Source organism: Oryzias latipes, chromosome 8, assembly GCF_053564925.1.
Source record: "Oryzias latipes strain Hd-rR chromosome 8, Olatipes_Hd-rR_3.1".
Lineage (NCBI taxonomy): Eukaryota > Metazoa > Chordata > Actinopteri > Beloniformes > Adrianichthyidae > Oryzias > Oryzias latipes.
This window is the reverse complement of record NC_136244.1, coordinates 21426641-21446540: the sequence shown is the minus strand read 5'-3', so window position 1 is coordinate 21446540 and position 19900 is coordinate 21426641. Positions and strand designations below refer to the sequence as shown.

At 41.9% G+C, this 19900-nt stretch overlaps 1 protein-coding gene across 2 annotated transcripts in view; it reads left to right on the top strand.

The window, feature by feature from the left end:
- The window catches only part of plekhh3 (pleckstrin homology, MyTH4 and FERM domain containing H3), a 28868-nt gene extending 9001 nt beyond the window's left edge, over positions 1-19867 (top strand). Inside the window, exons 3-13 of one of the 2 annotated variants that reach the window (XM_011477971.4) lie at positions 3656-3750; positions 6860-7042; positions 8952-9109; positions 11215-11338; positions 11907-12204; positions 14033-14240; positions 14365-14492; positions 15300-15420; positions 15755-16243; positions 16432-16623; positions 17830-19867. In XM_011477971.4, coding sequence (XP_011476273.1) covers positions 3656-3750; positions 6860-7042; positions 8952-9109; positions 11215-11338; positions 11907-12204; positions 14033-14240; positions 14365-14492; positions 15300-15420; positions 15755-16243; positions 16432-16623; positions 17830-18000 — 2167 coding nt within the window. In that variant the 3' untranslated portion in view covers positions 18001-19867. Of the gene's footprint in view, positions 1-3655; positions 3751-6859; positions 7043-8951; positions 9110-11214; positions 11339-11906; positions 12205-14032; positions 14241-14364; positions 14502-15299; positions 15421-15754; positions 16244-16431; positions 16624-17829 lie in introns of both variants that reach the window. The other variant, XM_011477970.4, reaches the window with a different exon arrangement.
- The last annotated feature ends 33 nt before the right edge of the window (positions 19868-19900 follow it).

Genomic DNA, 19900 nt, shown 5'->3' with positions numbered 1-19900 from the left:
GGCTACTCAAATATGCAACATCCCTAAGTATTCAACAATTTTTTTATTGTATTTTTTCCTTTTTTTTTAACACACCACCCCCGCCCCCAAGCACACACATACTATTTGCAACACACTATTTGGTGTCAAATTTGACCTTTTACCTTTGGAGACTACAGAGAATTCCACCTTTCTTTGCAACCTCCCTCCTGTGATTTTACTCATCAAACCTTTGCTCATCAATACTCTTGAAAATAAATAATTATTTTTGGTCCATTTATTACACTTCCGAGGTTTTAGCCACAAATGTTACATACATATAGGGGATTGCCGCTCAGTGTGAGCTTTGTGTCTGGGAATGCTTAGTTTCCTTTGAAATAATAGTAATAACCTGTTTAGTTCAGTTGAATTGACTCAAAGGAAAAGGCTATTATGTAAAACTGATTGTAACATAGTATGCAGAAAAACTTCTAGATTCTTGGTTTGGATTAAAGCTAATTTTGAATAGAAATTGGATTGTGTTGAAGAACAGAAGTCTCAGCAGTGTGCTGATGGGAAGAATGGTCAACTTGTCTAATCTGTGTGTATCTAATACACACCTGAAATGTTAGAGAATGAGGTGGTGTCTGTAGATGTGCACTCAGTCTATTCTTCGTTCTTTCTAATCCCCATATCAAATTGTTTCCTGCACTCCACAGGAAGTTGCCCACTAAAGGCCCCACCGTCACGGCTTCTTCTGGGAATGTGGGGGCAGTAGCATTAGAGGGGGGGAGGTTGGAGGTGGGCTGGACAGCTGTGGAGATTCAAAGCTGCAACATCAATCCTGCGCAGCCATTTGTGTCAAGCTTTAAAAAATGTTACTTTTAATCAGCCTCCTCTCCCAACAGTAGGTTAGCGTTTGTTTACGTGCATGCAGGGATGTCGTTATGCAATTGAAGGTTGAATATCATCATCTGGTTGGCACATAGTTCTCATTTGTGCAATCACCTTAGTTCAGGTGTTTTCCAACAGGTTTGTTTGGGAGAAAAAAAATTTTTAAAACTTAAATTACTCAGAAAATTCATAAAAATAGAAATCACCAAAACATTTTCTTAATGTAGAGAAATTAAACGATTTATTATATCATATTATAATTCTCACTTTTTCTTGATTTTGAGTGTTGGGGGGGGATTAGGGATTTCTTTGGACTTTGTTTTAACAGTAAGAGTAGTTGTGATGTCTTGGGGGGTTGCTGAGAAACTGGAAATGTTTGTCTGGGCCGTTTTGTGTACTTTATTGAAGGTCCCTTTTTTTTTTATAATTGAAAGTAACACACATCCATACTGTTCCACTAACCAGAAAATCTTCACTTTAACATTTATTTTTGCTATTTGGAAAATATATTGAATTGACCTCTCTTATTTAAAGGCAGGCATAAAAAGTTGATTTTTTTTTTTCTTTTTTTTTGTAACTTTCTCCACGTTTTATTATTTTGAAAAAACATAAACCTTTGAGTATGGTTTAAATATTTTTAAAAGCAAAATCAGATTTTTTGAAATGTTCTGAATCTAGCAAATTTGAATAATGATTATCAAATAACTTTTCCTTGATTTAAAAAAAGCAATTTTCTTTTCTTTATTTGTGTCCATGATCAATCCTAACAGATGTGTAATCACTTTTAAAGCCTTGGCTTTGACAGTTGGCTGTCATTATTGTATTTTTTACAATGTCGTGCAAGTCACTTTAATAAATGATATATGACAGTTGCTGTTAATGGCAGGTCTGACTGCAGAGACCCAGATTGTTGTACCAGGCTGTAAACACGTTTATTTTTGTTGGAGAATTTTAATATGGGAGTCTGGGGAGAGGGACTGGTATTTGGAATCAGTTTCAAGTATTTATTCAAGGAACTGTCCATTTCAGGGGCTGTAATGAGGGCCCAATTTGGAACCATCAGACTTTGTTGCCTAGTTTCAGCAGCGACCAGACTAAATTTAAATAACAAATTAATGAAATCATTTTCATAACTGCATGGGCTGCAGGGTGGAGCAGTGGTTAGCGCTCTTGCCTCACAGCAAGAAGGCCCCTGGTTCAAGTCCCGGCTGGGGTACCTGAAAAACAACATCAATGAGGGGCCTTTCTGTGTGGAGTTTGCATGTTCTCCCCGTGTATGCGTGGGTTCTCTCCGGGATCTCCGGCTTCCTCCCACCATCCAAAAACATGCTTCATAGGTTGACTGGCAACTCTAAATTGACCATAGGTATGACTGTGAGAGTGAATGGGTGTGTGATTGTGGATATTCCACCCTGCGACAGACTGGCGACCTGTCCAAGGCATCCCCTGCCTTTGCCCACAAGTGGCCGGGACAGGCTCCGGCAGCCCCGTGACCCCAAAAGGGAAAAAAACTGTACAGAAAATGAATGAATGAATTTTCACAACAACAAATAATTGTGCTGTTGCATTCTTTGGACCCAGTCTATTGGCTCTATAGTAGTTTTGTCATTGAGTTATGAACATGTTTGAAGAAAGGTTCTTGTGATCCTGTTTTTCTCTTTATGGTTTCATAAAGCATGGCAGCTTGGTTATATTGTGTTTCATTGTGACTTCTTTTAGTTCTCTGACAATTTTTTCTGATAAAACCGGGTACTCGGAGATTCTAATCAGTCCAAATCAGGAACCAAACTTGAAAAGAGAATGTGGTTTCTACACCACAATAGACAAGATGCCGTGTCACACAGGTCAACCGCTGAAAATGTTTGTCAGCTTGTAGCACACTGACTGAAAGAACATGATTTCCGCTCTCATGAAACCCGAGTCAAGGCAGATAAGGCTATTTTCAGACTTATTGATCGATTCTGTCTTCTGTAAGGGGGAACCTTCTAGAATTATCAGATCAATAATGACAAAAATCAGCTTACAGAGACATAAATGACTAGAAGCAGTTGACTCTTGGATTCAGGATTTGATTACTTTTTTTCTTTTCTTTCCACAGCAGTGTTCCCTGATGGGAACAGGAAGGAAGGTGTTGGTGTCAGTTTCACAGAACACATATTTTTTAAAGTCTCTAAACAGATAAACAAGGGTGAAAAAAAAACCTAGTTTTAAGTGATCCAATAAACTGGAAGTGGGCTTTTTTCCCCTCAACATCATCTGAGCAGATGTTGAGCTGTAGTCACAAAGGAAATTGGTTTGAAGAGCTGCTTGATGACAGGCCTAATAAAAGAAAGAGAGAAGAGTTCTCACAGATTTGCAGACGTTTGGATGTTTTTGGTTTTGACTGTCTAAGACTGTGACCTCTTGAACCTTCTGCCTTCCTCAGACCAGCGAGAGCTGGCTGGCCTGGAGTCAGGCTGGCGTCACGGTTATTTTTGAGTCGCCTGCTCAGCTCGCTGGTTAAAGTGATAAAAGAGAGACGAGCTGTCCACAGCGGCGCGGTATTTGTCAGTGTGTGTTTGTGGACTTGCGTGCGGCTAAGGATGGCAAGGTGGGAAAATGCTGGAGGACAGATATTTGAGGCCCTCCTTCCAGTCCCCCCTGTATGACCCCCCCCCAACTGAGGAGTATCGGAGACTTGTAGCTAGCAACGCGTCACACAGGGGTGGGAACCCAATTACAGTCCAATAGGAATGAAGGATATAAGACTTGGGTCGAGACGGAAAGGTGGCTATTTACATTACAGTTCAGCTCTTTTCCACAGGCATGCCGTCCCACAATCACCTGATGAGATGAAGAGTCGGATTATCGAAAAGAGCAAGTTGGGGGTGGAGGAGGAACCAGACCTGTTGGTGAAAGGTAAACAAAATGTAACGCACCTTCTTCCTGAAACCCACTACATTCTAAAGTAAAACCTAATAAAGTTGATTTAGAATGACACATTTCTCAGCTGCTTTATTTTTCAATGCATTTTTTACTTTTGGTTTTGTTTTTAGGAGTTTGAAGAGTTCTTTAGACTCACTGTTGTGCTGTTTGAGTCAATATGCATAAGGAATGCAACGATTCACTTTCCTCACGATTCGGTTCAAACGCCCATTTTTTTTTTTTTTTGATATCTGATTTGTGTTTGACAGAACAACAACAAAAAAACTTTGAAAATGTATTGTTTAAATTAACTTAAAAGCTCTTAACAATGAAGAAAAACTTCCCAGTTGTCTTATACTAAGCTGATGTAATGTAAATAAACAATAAATAATATAGCAGAAGACATGTTTGACCCTTTCGCTATAAACATACTGATATATATTAGCGATACAACGAGTAATTTTCTCCACAATTCGGTTCAATGGTGTAGCATATGGTTTGGGTTTTTTTCTGAGAATTGTGGCGTCCCTAAATGTACTGTGCAGACAGTCGTCTTTATAGCCAACAGATCCGTCCTTCTTTGTGCATTAGGGTTTGGACTGCCAACAGACACCTAATCTTACATGTCTGATGCTTTTGAGTGATGATCTCATTAGATATTTGTGCGTAAAGTTACCTTCTCTGGATGTATTATTAGCCACTGAAACAGAAAAGGAGCAGCAAAAGGCTTGTGCTTTGATATGTTAAGCCCAATTTGGACTGGCGACAGACGGATTGCCCAATTCAGACAGCAGTTGCCATGTGTACGCTCTCTTCCTACCGTCCTGTCAGGTCATTTCTCAGTGTCAAATTTCTCCTTTTTAGATTTGATCATCTAGTCTACCACTGCTTAGAGAGTAGCAGAATTTTATCTTTGGCATCTAGGAATCTTCTTTCATTTATCTTTGAGAACAGCTTGAAATATCCTGAGGTTTGCCCTCTATTAGAGCCTTTCCTACGCGTGTGTGTATTCTTTCCTTTTTCCTCCACCAATACATCCTGAGGCTACATGGGGTGATTATTGCCCCAGAATCTAAAATAGGCCGCTGATGCAGCAGATATAGACTAGAGTGAGGATAAACTGTGAAACCCATGGCGTGGTGACAGAAAGAGATGTTGACATTGGTTTATTGACATACCTTTGTTGATTTACAGTTATAATTACTCATCACATGATGTATAGCAATTCGTGCTCTAGTAAACCGCAGCTACACTGTCTGGATCTGTCTGATGCTGAAGGGCAAACAGATTATTCACAAACCTGCAAACTGCAGGTTGACTTTAGCATTGGAACCTTAAAAAGTTGCCTTTCCTTCCGATGATCTGAGTTGTAAATTGAGGTGTACTTTCTTTTTTAATTGTATTTTTAATGATCACTTGCTGAAAGTTGTTTTCTGAACAGAAATGCTGAACAAAAGTCATTTTGACTGGCAGTTGAACTAAGTGCACTGAGAGAGAAACTGCTTTTTCAACTCGTGTTTTGGGGGCAGGGCACTAAAGAGGTAAGGGTCACAAATGAAACAAATTAAGGGCGAGCCATGGCCCTCAGGGGAGACATTAGCAGGCTACAGAGATGGGATCCAGATGGAAGGCTATGACAGGGGGTAAATGAATAGTACGGGTACACTGCTGCTCTTTTCTGCCCTTCTTTGGCTTCTCTTATCACACTCCTTAAAGGTTTCCTTGATTATCTGTTGGCACACCTTGTAGCTGCGGTGGCAGTGTCATGGTCTGCATTTCTCACTGTGTTCTACCTCAGGCCGTTTGTCTGCCTCCAGTGTCCCAATTCCAGTCTGTCAGCACGCTCAGATTTCTATTTATCTGTTTCACTTTGGCTTTTGATTCTGACCCCCTCTGATGTGGTGTTAAGTAGCTCCTGGGTTTTACTTTGGACTATACTGGGGACTTTATGGAAGGTTCATAACTGCCACTTACACCATATGGGGGTATTTTCAAACCTGAAACACAGCCTGACAGCCTTCACTCCCTCCTCTCTCCTAATTTTATTTTTGAGCAGTGGGGCCTGAGAAAACCCACTCCAAGGCAAGATTAAAAACAGGGAGAAGAATGAACTGTGGCAGATGAAAGCAAACGCAGAAGGAGTTAGAGCAAGTGGGAGCTTGATTCAAACAAAATGAGCATTGGCTAACAGGTGGCAGGCAGCTTTCTAACCACAGAGGAAGTTGTGATGCTGTCATGGCGTCTTTATCGTTTTCACTGTTGCTTAATTCTGCCTTTAAACCAGTTTGAAGCAGACATGCACAGGCCATATGGAGCCATGTACTCAGTCTGTTGGATTGTGGCCTTCAACAGCTCTTCATTTTAAATCTTTGTGGAAAAACGTTGATATCCAATACAACAAAAACATTTTAAAAGATTCCCAAAATGTTCCAAACAAAGCCTATGGGTGCATCGCTGTCAGTGGATCTTATTGTACAGCTCTTGGATAAAGAAGAAATATTTTGCCCACATAGCTAAAAGAGAAGAAGTTCATTGTTTGGGAGCTGTGAATCTGGGATGTTGCAAGCTTTCCAGACGCTTTAGAACTTCAGAAGCTCAACAGTCTTGCATTGCACTAACAGACCCTGGAAAGTGCAGAAATCATGTCTGCAGCCCTGTCTTTGTTTGCTCCATTCGCTGCCTTTTTTTTTCACTCTCTCAACCTCAAAAGTGTTAATTATGCTGGCTGCATGTCACACTTAATGCCTGTGCTATTAGCCGGCTATTTTTTTATTCGCCACTGTTTAGCCCAACAAGGCAGTTTCACAGAGACTGCAACCAACTTTACGGACAATTACGTGCCTTTGGGATTATTCTTAGTGAAGACATGGTGTGGCAGCTCCACAATTTCCACTCCTGCTTCCCAAGCACTTTTAAGGGAATGCTTTGTGTGGAGACTATTTGCATATTTTTGCTATTTTTGCTGGTAGTACTGATTACTGAAGAGGTAACACATTTAGCAGATATTTGTAGTCTACCATCAAATCCCAAATTAGATGTGGTAAACACAACTGACATGTTTAAATATGTTTTCTAAGTTAAAGTGTCAAACGATTCTTTGAAGGTTGGCTGTTGCGGGAGGTGCGAGGTGGCTGGGTTAAGCAACGTCGGTACTGGTTTGTGCTGAGCCAGGACTCCCTGGATTACTACAGCGGAGCAGAGAAGGGAGCCCGCAGACTGGGAACACTGGTCCTTACCAACCTCTGCTCTGTCATTTGGCCAAACAAGCAGACCTACAAGGAGACGGGTAAGTAAAGCAAACACATGCACATGTGCGGCAGCGTTTCCCAACCCCAGCCATCAGACCCACTCGCCCTACAAGTTTGACATGTTTCTCTGCACCAACACACCCGATTCCGCTCAGTTAAACTGTACTTTTAAAGACGCCTGATAGTGATAGTCATTTAAATTAGGTGTGTTGGAGCTGGGAAACATGTAAAACATGTAGAGCAGAAGGTTCTAATAACCACTGACGCACACAGCAAAGACACATAAATGGGCTCATTCAGATTAAGATAAATGATTTGTACTTTACTGCAAATTCTATTAGGTCACAACTCGGCCAATCCCTTATGCCACGTAGTGATACTAAAATTCTGCAGAATTGTATTGTGTTTTTCTTGAAAAGTGAGTTCTATCTTCTCCTTTTCCTACCCTGGAATTTAATTTTTCTGAATACATTTGGGAAATTCCCACTGTATTGTCCAAAAACACGAAATAAATTGATTATCTAGATTTAAAAAAAGACACTTCCCTTACTGTGTGACCCAAACAGTTGAAAATTCAAGCATTGTGCGGTGAGGGACGACAAGGATTTAGCCTTTTTGAGCCTCTCTTCTTGTAAGTGTGAACATCTTCACCAAACCACCAAAATCCCCAGTGTTTTGTAAATTGAACATGATTCTTAGTAACTCAATATGCAAAGGGACTTTTCTGGACAGCAGTGTGCTCTCAACAGTGGCTTTGTCACATGGATCTTTGGTCACTGAATAGCTTTAAGTTTCCTTCTAAACCACTGGGAAATGCACTATATAAGAGCAGTGTGAAATTTTGACTTCCTCTATGTATTTTCTGGTTGTCAGAAAGAAGTTCTAGTTCCCCATAAGGCCTTCGTTTGTGGCGTCCTGAAGGCTTACAGCAGTATTAATTTAGGGGAACTAAACGAAACTCAAGTGAACAAAAGCTGAACAGCAGGTCATAATGGCTATGATAAAACCTTTGGATGGCACTAAGAACTTAAACAAAGAGCGATGCGGTGCCAAGTCACGTAGCGGGAAAGCCCGATAACAGCCATGAGGCTGCTGATGAAGCCAGGTCGCCTGAGGTATGTGTCATGCTTCCTCTGCAGAAGGAGGAAGCAAGCCTTTCTTCCACTTTCATTGAGTCTCGTCCTTGATGAAATTCAACAGAGTTTTCGTCCTCAAAGATAAGCAGAATAGCAATCTTGTTTGGTTTTGGTGTGGCCTGAAGTTCCTCGTACGCTGACCTTTGATCTTAAGTAAAACAGAGAATTAAGCTCCTTGCACACCGGGCAGGTGTGCCGCGTTCAAGAACGCGCTGTACGTACTTTTAGCATATGATGTTCACCCCGGGCTGTCGCTACCTGATACTAGCACACGTACCTACTGTTGGAACAGGCTTGGTCCGAAATGTCAAATTGGTGCAAATTGTGTGAATCTTGCTCCAGGCTTTTTGTTTCTATTCTAATATTTGAAAACTTGGAGTCATATAATTCTTTTCGGGTACAAACCACAAATATTCATTTCTCCTTCATGATTGCTTTTCAAATGGTTGGTGCTTCCGTGTTTTGAAAAGGACGCTATCCATACGTTAGTACCAAAACCGAGTCCCTGATTGGTCAAAGTTCAACTAATTTAACATTTGACGTGCACATCGCCACACATTTTGTATGTGGAGCCTGAATACGGGCTTAGAAAATTGCATAGCGACATTTTAACGTGAGTTCTGAATGCGGAAGCACGAAACGTACATTGAAAGTTGCTTGAACATGTTTCTGAGTACGGTGTGGAGTCAGACCTGAGATGTACAGTGACTATTGTTGATGTTTTTACTATTTACCTAAGTTACAAACAGAAAAGAGGCAGTTTGAATGACATGTGGTGGCATCTTTTTAATAGATCATTTTATACGTTTAGGTTATTGGAGCATCACAGTGTATGGAAGAAAGCATTGCTACAGGCTGTACACGAGACACTTCAATGAAGCAGTGCACTGGGCTTGTGCCATCCAGAAAATCATCGATACCAAATCGCCTGTGGAAACCCCGACGCAGCTCCTGATCCGAGACATCGAGGTAGGCCATGGGGCTCACTTCCATACACGAGTGTGTGCATTCGCTTCCACAGCACATGTGATAAGAACCACTGAATGCAAACAGCCATCACCCCCCCCCCCCCCTCCTTCCTTTAACCATGGAAACCACCTAACCACACTGGTCAGGAGTCCAAAGTTTACTTGCGTTTTTTTTTTTCTTTTGAGTGACTTCATCATATTGCCACACTGGATCAAGACATGGAAGCAGAGTTTGTGTCAAAACTGAGATGTAGCAGGTGTTAAAAAAATAAAAAATCAACCTTTCTACAGTAAGAATAGCGAAAACAAGCATATTTCAACATCAAGCGCTGTTGAAGATCCGCCGGAATCACATTGAAAAGGAGCTCTTCTTATGCATCGGTTGTCCCTGGGGGGGGGGGGGTGAAGGGCAGTTTTTGGCACAGGAGGGGAAATGGGGCTTGCCAAGAAGCAGCAGCACAAGATAAGAAGTATTTTGCTTGGCCTCCTGTCTGAATAATCTCCCAACGAGACTCTGTAATCTCAAAGAAAGTGGCTAATCTACTGCCTCTGTGCACCCTGGTCTGTCTCTGGGAGGGGACCAAGCTGGAGTTGAAGAAATCCTCATGTCCCAAACATCAAATATTTTTCAATATATTCAGAGTTTGTGGTTTTTTGTTGTGTAGTTATTTAAATGTTATATTTTTTAAACCTCAAGTAAGTTTATATATAGATCATTGACTGTACATGAAACTAGACTGAGTGACCACTCTCCCCCCCGTATTACAAATAGAAAGTACCCAATGGTCTCAAAAAGCCTAAATCTCATAGACATATATTGAGAATAGAACAGCCATTACTCAGTCATTCTATTTGTCAGAATACCCATTCTTGCTCTGCTACATCTTTTGAACATGTTCTTGATAATTCTTTTTTTTTGTGGTATTTTTGTTGTAGTGTAAGATATCCAAGTTATAAACTGACCAATCAGATAAAAATAGGTGGCCTCACATCAAACATTCAAAGCGTTTGATTGGCAGATTCTTCCAAGCCCGCTTTTTTTCGAAAAGGTGTAGCCTTGTAACATGCTTACTCCTGATTGGAGAGAGTGGTTGCCATAGAAATGTAGACTCAGATCGACTCAGACCAATCACGGCTTGCTGAGGACGTCTGTTTCCGACATGGTGATGGACGTATTGCAGAAAAATGGCGACTGAATTGACTTCATTTGGTTGGAACCAGAAGCATAATTTTCTATGGGTGATGTCACACTCGTTCATATAAATATCATTTAAATACATTGATATGACAGGATAAAGCCTTAGAATTATTTTCCATTGTGGTGACAACAATGCATGACTTTTTAGCACTGTGATGAGTTTGTTTTATTTAGCCTGCCTCAGTATTTACTGTTTAGACACACAAGTGGTTTCTAATGTGTCTTTTGGCAAGACTGACGCATACTTCTCCGTGTTTCTGGAAATGGCATGTGGCACAGTTTGCTCATAGGAAACGGGGACACCTTTAATGAATATGATCTCTCGATGATGTTCACGGAGCAGTCTCTCATCTCCACCCTACAAACAGAGACTCGTATTTCTAGCGTGCAAACACAACAGAAGAATGTGTCAACTTTGTGGCAGGGAGGAGGGATGGCCTTGTTTTGTGGCATTAAAGAACAGGGTGGCAGGAGTTGGAGGAGTTGCAGAGTCAGGAAAGAGCCAAAGGGGTGGAAACGTTACTAATGAGCAACAGGTGCTGGAGGGCAGAAGCGCGGAGCCCAACTGTACTGCTGGAATGCAGCCATCCACATAAGCAGTGAAAGACCAAAACGCACGCACGCAGCAAACCCTTTGACTTCAGTCGATAAAATATAACGTGTCAGTCATGCCGGTGCGGTTGCCAGGTCATCGTATGACCTTCTCTCTGCTTTGAAAGTTGCCAGAGCGGGATGGTGACACTGTTCAAATCGACCTCTATCACCCCAGACAGACAAACGCAGTCAGCTGTGCACTCGCTGACTCCCCTCAAGCTGACTCGAGCAAACATAAGGAAGCACAAAATGTTGTTTTGAGCGGTACTGTTGTTCACATCTCAGTCCTCACAGTTCTTTATTTTTGTACTCAGGAGAATAAGTTCAACCCCGAGGTGGTGGAGCACATCTACGAGCACAACCCCATCCTGAAGTACACACAGGGCCCCCTGTATGCTCCCCTGCTGCCTTTCCCATATGGAAGCGCAGAACACACATGTAAGTTCTTCAGTTTTCATGTCATTTCAAATAACATCTACTTACTGTAAGTTGAGGCAATGGTTAAACTAGGCCTGCACAGTAATTTGCAAATGTATCATTATTGCAATATCAGCCTGTGTGATACGGGTATCGCAAAAGACTGCGATAAACAGTTACCCTTAATATTTACAGCTTAAAGTATTTAACGAATGAAATAGAGCCCTTCATGTTTTTGTTAGATGCCTGTCTCATACGTAGACGAGGGTCATTTGGGATATAATTTAATAAAACTGTTGCAGTAAAATGAAAATAATGCATTAGTTGTTGTTTTTTTGCCATTCGTTTGTGTATCACAAGTCATATTGTCATTGCATTACTGCACGTTTTTCTCAAATAGGAAGTTAAAACATATTATTTTAGTCATTTTGATTAACTGAATGGATAGATCTTTTGTTCTATAACTTCTACTGTCGATAACGATGAAGTCTATTTTGATAAAACTCTGTCAGATAACTTTTTGATACTAAAATAAAAACATTTTCTTAGATTTTGTGGTTTATCGCATAACTTTGCTCTGGTTCCTCAGACCACAGTGGGAAGGGCTATGGCTCGGTGCGTGAGGAGGCTGTGAGGATCTTCAACTGCCTGCAGCAGCTGGAGTCAGTGCGGGACCCGGTTCCTATCATCCAGGGTGTTCTCCAGACCTGCCTGGACCTGCGGCCACTCCGCGATGAAGTTTACTGTCAGCTAGTGAAGCAGACCAGCCACACGCCTTCACCTTACACGGCTGCACATCTGCGATACTGGCAGCTTCTCACCTGCATGAGCTGCACCTTTCTGCCTGGGCCCACTGTGCTGAAATACCTGCGATTCCACCTTAAGAGGTAAGGCACATACACACACAAAGGATGTTTTAGGTTTGAGCTCAGATCTACCTAAGTAAGCGAAACAAAAAAGTTTCTGCAGAGTGATAGGAGTTCTTTCAAAATTCAACTTTGAATTGTGGGCGGGACTGTTGGCGAAGAGCAACCCCCCCCCCCCCCCTTTCACCTCCCCTGTTGCTGAGAGCTCAGAGCAGAGAGCTTGTTGCCCGACCAACGTATTTCTACATCACAAATGCGCTCTTCTTCAAATGGCACTTTTTCATCTGCTCCTGATTCACAACAATTTGAATCAAGAAATACGAAGCTTAATTTTTCTTAATATATGTCCTCCATCATCAGAAAAATGCCAAAAGTACATGTTAAAAACATCAAAAACACAATTTTCATTCGAGGGGCCTTAAGGCATTAGGGTTTAGTAGTCCTTTGCAGTTATTTCAGGGAGCTTTAGGGCCTTTAAAATGATTTGACATAAGGTGTGAGCCATGTCAAAATGGGATGTGACAGCAGACCAGGCTTGAGTTGTTGATGATAGAGGACACATTTAGAAGGGAGATGGAGGTCAACCAGTATTGGTCTAGACATCAGACAAAAAAACAGGCGCCAGAGCCTCCAACCACCAGTTTAGATATAGTCGCGTGATATTTTTTCACATTGTTAACATGTCTCCCGCCTACCCAAGTGTTTGATAGGCTGGATTTGCAGGTCCAAATTAGATCTTCTGTCAAGCAAACTAATCTAAGTAGTTAGCAGTGCTAATCCCTTGATCTAGATTTTCTAGCACTCTATCAAAACTCTACTATTTTCGATCTAGATTTCTTTACTGGGAATGGCTCTCTAGCTAATAGAACAGTTGCATGCAATGGCAGTGCATAATAACACCGTGGAACTCACTGGCACAGTGTTTTGATACGTCTCGCTGTCGCTCTCACGCACTTTCTCTCTGTGGATCAACAGTGAAGGCTGCAGCTGGGCAGAGCTAAGACCGAAGCTGGGCAGCCGGCCCAAAAGCAGCCCTCTTTCAGTGTCCCGAGAAACCCCCAGGGAATGTCTGCTGTCAGGGAAAATAGGCCAGAAGAGAGAAAGCAGAGGAGAGGGGGGCAAGAAAGCAGGAAACGACAGAAAGGGGTGAAGGGGAAAGAGTGGAGGAAGGATCACAAAGCCTTAGCGGAACATTCTTGCTTATGTTTCTGCAGACCAAATCCTACCCTTTGGCCATCTAGTTATGAGATTGAAAGGCATTGCAGTGAATGAGCGTCCTTATTTGTTTCTGTCTTTTTTCCCTGTAAATGAACATTTGAGTTAAATCATTTCCTCGAGGTAAACCTCCTGCAGCCTGCACTCTGCAAAACTTCAGTTTGTGATGTCTGTCTTACTTACAATCTTCTATTTTTTTTAAATATTTATCTGCACACATGCATTTGCATTCTTCTCGGGGGGGGCTCCACTGGAAAGAAGTTTTGGGTCACTCTGGTTCAGAGAAGCGGAAACACCTTTTCCTGTTTTAAGTACTGCCCAAAGTAAAACATGTTTTCTTTGCCATTTCCTTTTTCGTCTAAGGATTGAGGGATGTCGGGTCTTTTAAGTCTTTGCCAGCCAAAGTGAGAACATTCGTCATGCTTTGCCTCATTGACTTTCTTGCGCTGCCAACCTAAAGAAAGTAAAGAGTTGAATCAAAAAGATGTTGCAAAGTTCTTAATCACATCATAACACTGACTCACTGTTAACGGCATGAGCGATGACAAATTCTCTTTCAAATGGTGAAAAGTCAATTTTGACATAATTTTTAATGGCTGGAGTAACAAACATCCCACTCTGACATTTCCTTCAGAACCCAGAGCCAAAGTCCTGAGTCTGAAATGGACAACTATGCGTCATTCATCAGTGAGGCTCTGGATAAAACAAAGTGTCGGGAGTGCGTGCCATCCTGGGAGGAGATCCAGATGCTGATGAGCCGTCAGGAGATGCTGTGTACTGTGCACTATCCTGGCCCTGGATCCTGCCAGCTCTACATCAGCTCGCACACCACTGCCAATGAGGTTTGGGAGCAGTTCTTCCTGCACTTCTTAGCAACTCGAGCTTTTCCTTTCAATGTTTGGAGGTTTTTTTATAATTCTCCGCATTAATCTGTGTTTCTAAACTGGTCTTTTTGTCGTGCAATAGGTGGTCCGAAGGATGCAAGAGAAGTTGGGCCTGCAAGACAGTAAAAATACGTTTGCACTGTATGAACAGAATGCACTGTGGGAGCAGCCGGTCGCTGGGAGTGCTCTGATCGCAGACATCCTGACCAGGTTTAAAAAGTGACTGACACTTTTCCTCCTAATTCTTTTTCTTATTTGTGGACGCAGAGTAACCATGAAATGACAAGGTTACATAACATTTTTACGTTTTAGAGGGGTAATATTGTGTGGCTTTGTCTGAATTCCCTCACTATTCCCAGCCTAACTCCAAGACTACACAATGAGGGGCTATAATAGAGTGCCCTGGATTTTAAACACCCACTCCAATTATATTTTTTAAAAGTTTTCTCAGTGGGCTTTTAATTCTGATTATCCCGTTTTTATTTAAAAAAAAAACAGTTTTGTTTTCTTGAACATAGCTTCTGCAAATTAGCAGTAATTCATGAGAAATTCACCTCTGAGTTGTGGGTGGGACCATTGACGAAGAGCAACCCCGCCCCCCTTCCCCTCCTTATTGCTTAGAGCTCAGAGCAAGGAGTTAGTGCCACAAGAACGTGTTAAAAACACCAAAAGCACAATTTGAAAAAAAAAATTCAAAGTCAGTTTTTAATGCAATTTGGAGCGTGCTTGCCTATTTGTCGATGTAAAAAACCTAAAAAATGTGAAAATTTTACAAAGAATATTTATGATTTCAATTTGTTCTGATGATGAAAACCTGGAAGATTTATAAAAAATATATTTTACATTCTTTTAAATGACGAATCATTAAAACACAATTAAATGTGGCATTTGCCATTATTTTGGGGTAATCAAATCTACTTACTAAGGAGTACATTTTTCGAGAATTGGAACTCAACCAGTGTGCTTTCCCGTCCCCAAGCCCATTTTAACTCCTTTCTTTCCTGTCCAACTCTACAGCTTCACCACCAAAGAGTCTGAATCAAAATCCCAGTGGAAACTGTGTTTCAAGCTCTACTGCCTGTTGGATGCTGACAACATATCAGTGGACAGCATTGAGTATTTATTCCTCTTTGAGCAGGTAATGAAACAGCAGTCGAGTCCTTAAACGACTGCATTCTTTCTTCGTATTTAATTTAGTTATATATGGTTGTACAGAACAAGCTGAAGTTAAAGTAACTCACAGTGATTGCAGTAAAAGTACGGCATTAAAAGGGTGACTAAGAGCACTGCAGCTGGGGCAATAGGCAGCCAGGACTGGCTTCACTATAGCATTTTTTTAAGGACTCTCATAAAAGATTAATAAGACCAAATTAAAATGGGGTGGGGTAGAAAGGGTTGATGACAAGACTAAGTTTATTACTGACAAATTGTGTTGTTTTTTTCTCCCTAATCTTTTGGCCTTTGCGCTGCAGTGCCATGACATGGTGGTGCGTGGTCAGCTGCCAGCGTGTGAAGAAGACCTCCAAGCGTTAGCTGCCCTCAGGCTCCAGTGCCTGATGGGTGACTTCAGCACACACGTCCCCTGCCCACCTCTGGATGAACTTTACCCAGGTCGAATGCTTGAAACTCAGGTCCTCGTGTCTCTCTCAAGCCCTCAAGCGATGCCCCCCTGCAAAGGGGCGACTCAGGGCTGCCCCACGATGCAGCGCTTCCCCACGGGCCTTCTGGCGGGGACGCTGTGGAGCCACACGGCTACAGCAGCACACAAGCAGAAGGTGGAGCAGGATATACGACTGAGAAGCCGGCTGAAGGAGGAAGCGGCAGCTGTCATGGCATCTATCTTGGAGCGCTGGAAGGGTCTGGCTGGGTACAACCGCAGGGATAGCATAGCTGCCTACCTCGCCATTGCACGCCAGTGGTCGGGTTTTGGATGCACACTTTATGAAGTGGACTTTTATATTGTGAGTACGGTTGTTTATCTCTACGTGTTTAGACTCCATGCTCATTAGTGCGTAATTATAGAGAAAAAACACGTTTCTGATCATTTATCATTTCGTTTTGTTGACTTTGAGCTCGACTTGGATCTTTTGGTGGCTTTCTGGAGAACTCTGCCCATCTCTGAGGTTTGATCTTTTCCCTCTTCCTACAGAGTTCAACCGGGAGCTTCTCACAGAAGCTGTGGCTCGGTGTAGCAGCCACATCCGTGTCTTTGTACAAGCAGGGCGAATCCGAGGCGCTGGAGTCTTTCCCTTATGGGCAGATCTGCTCATATGGGGTATCCGACAGCAACACCTTCAAGATCACAGCTGGGGATCGAGATCTGCTATTTGAAACCAACAAGGTGAGGTTCTCTAGTAGTAAAACTAAATCAAATCATCCAGCATGTTTCCTCAGTCCGCCTTCATCTACTGAAGTTTGAGAAATACTGCAAAAACATGTTTTTAAAAACACATGAATTTGGTTTAAACAGGAAAGCACACAACCCGATTTTTCTTCCCTACCAATTGTAACCACAAGGTCGTTTAACTTCCTGGTATTAAATAGCTTAGGGGGGTGAGTTTTATTACTGTGGTTAGATTGAAATATTAGGCTAAACATTTCTCAGAAACATGGATGTTCTTCCAGACAGTTTTCTTTTTTTTTCCCCCTCATCGAGAACAAATCTTTCCTTTCATTGGGCTGATTTCCTTGCATCTTCCCACACAGAACAAAAAAAAAATCCCTCTGTGATCTCTCATGGGACAATAAGTGGCTTTCTTTTTATTTATTGGATGCTCTGGCAAACAGCTCACAAAGACTTCTTCTTTCTTCTGATATTAATAGAAGGATTTGAGTCGTTGCGCAAAAAGAAAACTTAAAAAATACTTAATCCCTGACAGGAAATTGAAATGGGTTGAAAAAGAAAGCAGAGGGATTCACACTACGGTTGTAGTTCGGTATGCATATGTTACTAGCTGTGGATTCATCATTTTTTTTAAGAGCGAGTGAATGTTTTATTCAGGAATTCAAATTAAGACAGTTTTACCAGATTAAGAGAAACTCTATGTGTTTGTATTTTCTGGTAACAGCTTTAAGACCCACTCTGAAGACAATGTTGTTTTGAGTGTTTGTAACATGTTCTTGTGGCTTTTATCTGATCATGGGGGACACGCATAAAGAAAATTAAGCAGTTCTGATTATTTCTTTATTCAAATTGTTGTGAATCAGGAGCAGACAAACGTATTTGGGACGTAAAAAGTAAGCTGGCGGGCCACTAGCTCCCTGCTCCGAGCTCTCAGCATGGATGAGGGGAAGGGGGGGCGGGGTTGCTCCTCGTCAATGGTTTTGCTAACAACTCAGAGGCCAATTTCTAAGGGAACTATTGCTGCTCTGCAGAACCTATGTCCTATAAAACAACATTTTTTATTTTTTATTTTGGCTAATATCTGCATCATCATACTTAAAAGACCACTTGATGATCAGAGTCTTTAATATGCAAAAGGTATTAGATTTCCTGTATCAGACACGTATGATGTCGTCATTCTCATCACTGCTTTCCTTATCACAGCTGACTGAGATCATGCAGCTGATGAATGCCTATTTCAACGCCATTCATCGCCAGAGAGGTAAAGGAGAGGATCCAGACATCACCATCACAGAGAGCACAGAGATGAGCTTCCGGCACCTGGCCCCCACACCAACACCCACTCTCCTGGAGCTGCCTTCACACCCTGTTTGAGAGGAACTCATGCCCGGATACCCCCCACACACCACCACCCCCACAACCCCCACCCTTCCTCCTCCAACGAAGCCCAGTTTCGCTCTTCAGGACGCTGAGCCTCCTCTGCTGGGAACGGCGCAGCAGCCAAAACAAAGAAAGGGCTGTTTTCACTTCCCATCCATGAAAATAAACCCTCACTGAGACGTCCAGCTGAAGAAGCTGGCTATATAATGGGAAAGAGGCAAGGAGGGGGACTGGAAGCCAATGAAAGACCAGAAACACACGCACACAAGTGTTGTTTTTTGACGCGATCTTCCTCATCTGATCTGTTGGGTGAAAGCGCCTCTTCCAAATGTGAGAGAAGGCACCGCGAGAGCTGAGACTGCAACGATAAGCTGTGGTACTCCACTCATGAAGCTAGAACTGCGAGTGAAAACACTATCGTTTCTCCTCGGTCTTTCTGGAGGTGTGCCACGTTAAATGAGCTTTTTCCTAGAAAGCGCTGGTCCCTCGAGCACTGCTGAAGTAGCGTTGAGAACATTCTGTCACCTTTGCCCTGTCTCTGCTGCTCTGTTTCTCTGCCACACACACACACACACACACACACACACACACACACACACACTCCTCCCCTCATTTATGCCCACATGCTCATCAGACAGTCCATTTTCATAAGCTCCCAGCTGGGCTTGCATTACCTGGAACTGTTGATGAACAGGCCCATGTGAACTTGGAACTGGAAACAGATGTTGGAACTCCATAACCAAGTCACTTTGGCTGCCACAGTCTATTGATTTGATCTAAAAAAAGAAAAGAAAAAAAAAACCTCCAACACAGTTAGATTTTTTTTTGTTACAGAAAATCTAACCATTTTGGAGCGTTTTCCACCACTTTAGCACCAAATGCTCTGATGAGTACCTGTTTTTGTGCTGCTCATCTCGGCTGAAGTCCTGTACACGAAACTTGGATAACACTTGACTGATTGGTTAACTTTGCTTAAGTCGGTTACTGTTCCAACGCAGCTCTCCTCTGCTCAAGGTAACAGGTGCTTCTTTATTATTTCTCATGTATATATTAGGGGAAAATGAATCATCCGAGCTTGGCCTTCGTCAGCTGATTGGATCATGGAAGAGCTGACACTTATCATGCAGCGTTCCCCCTGAAATTTAAGCTGATCTTTTTGTAATTGGGCAATCCATTTTTTTTAATTATTGTTATCTATCCCTTGTTTTCATTTCAACATTACTAGAACCACAGATTCCTCTGGTTCTTTATCTAGAAGCACCTTGTGTGTCAATCCTGTGTAGCTTTGTTTTTACTTTGAGGATTCTTATAGAGCCATGGTTTAGCCAAGTTACAGGTTTGAGCGTGGACCAAAGACTTTTTTTTTCTTTTTTAATACGATTTTTTATGAAGACAGATTCCCAAAGTCAGCTCTTTTGACCATTGTCTTTAAGAATAAATTTAGAAGTCCCAGTGTATATGCTGAGTTCCTTTTATTTTGTTATATTGACAATGTAGGAATAGGACTTTTTCTTTTCATACTACAGCAGCGACTGCTCCACCGCCCCTTTCTGAAACCTCCCCTCACCATGGATGGCCTTGGCAGTCATTGCACGGTCAGTTTCCTGCTTAGAAGATCTTTAGCATTTTCTACTGCAGCTGCAGGCAGCTTCATTTATGGAAAAGGAAAAAAACCGTAAACTAACACAAAAAGGCATACAACTTTGGTTACTGTCAAGCTTGTTTGTATGCTGCATGGTACCTTTTTATGTAATATACTTGTATGTATAGCCAGTTGCACTATTGTTTTTAAACTAACTTGGGAGTGCAATAAACTATAAATACTGTATGTAATTAATAAATAAGCACCATTTTACCATAACTCCATTATGATTCATTCTTGTGTCCAATTTAG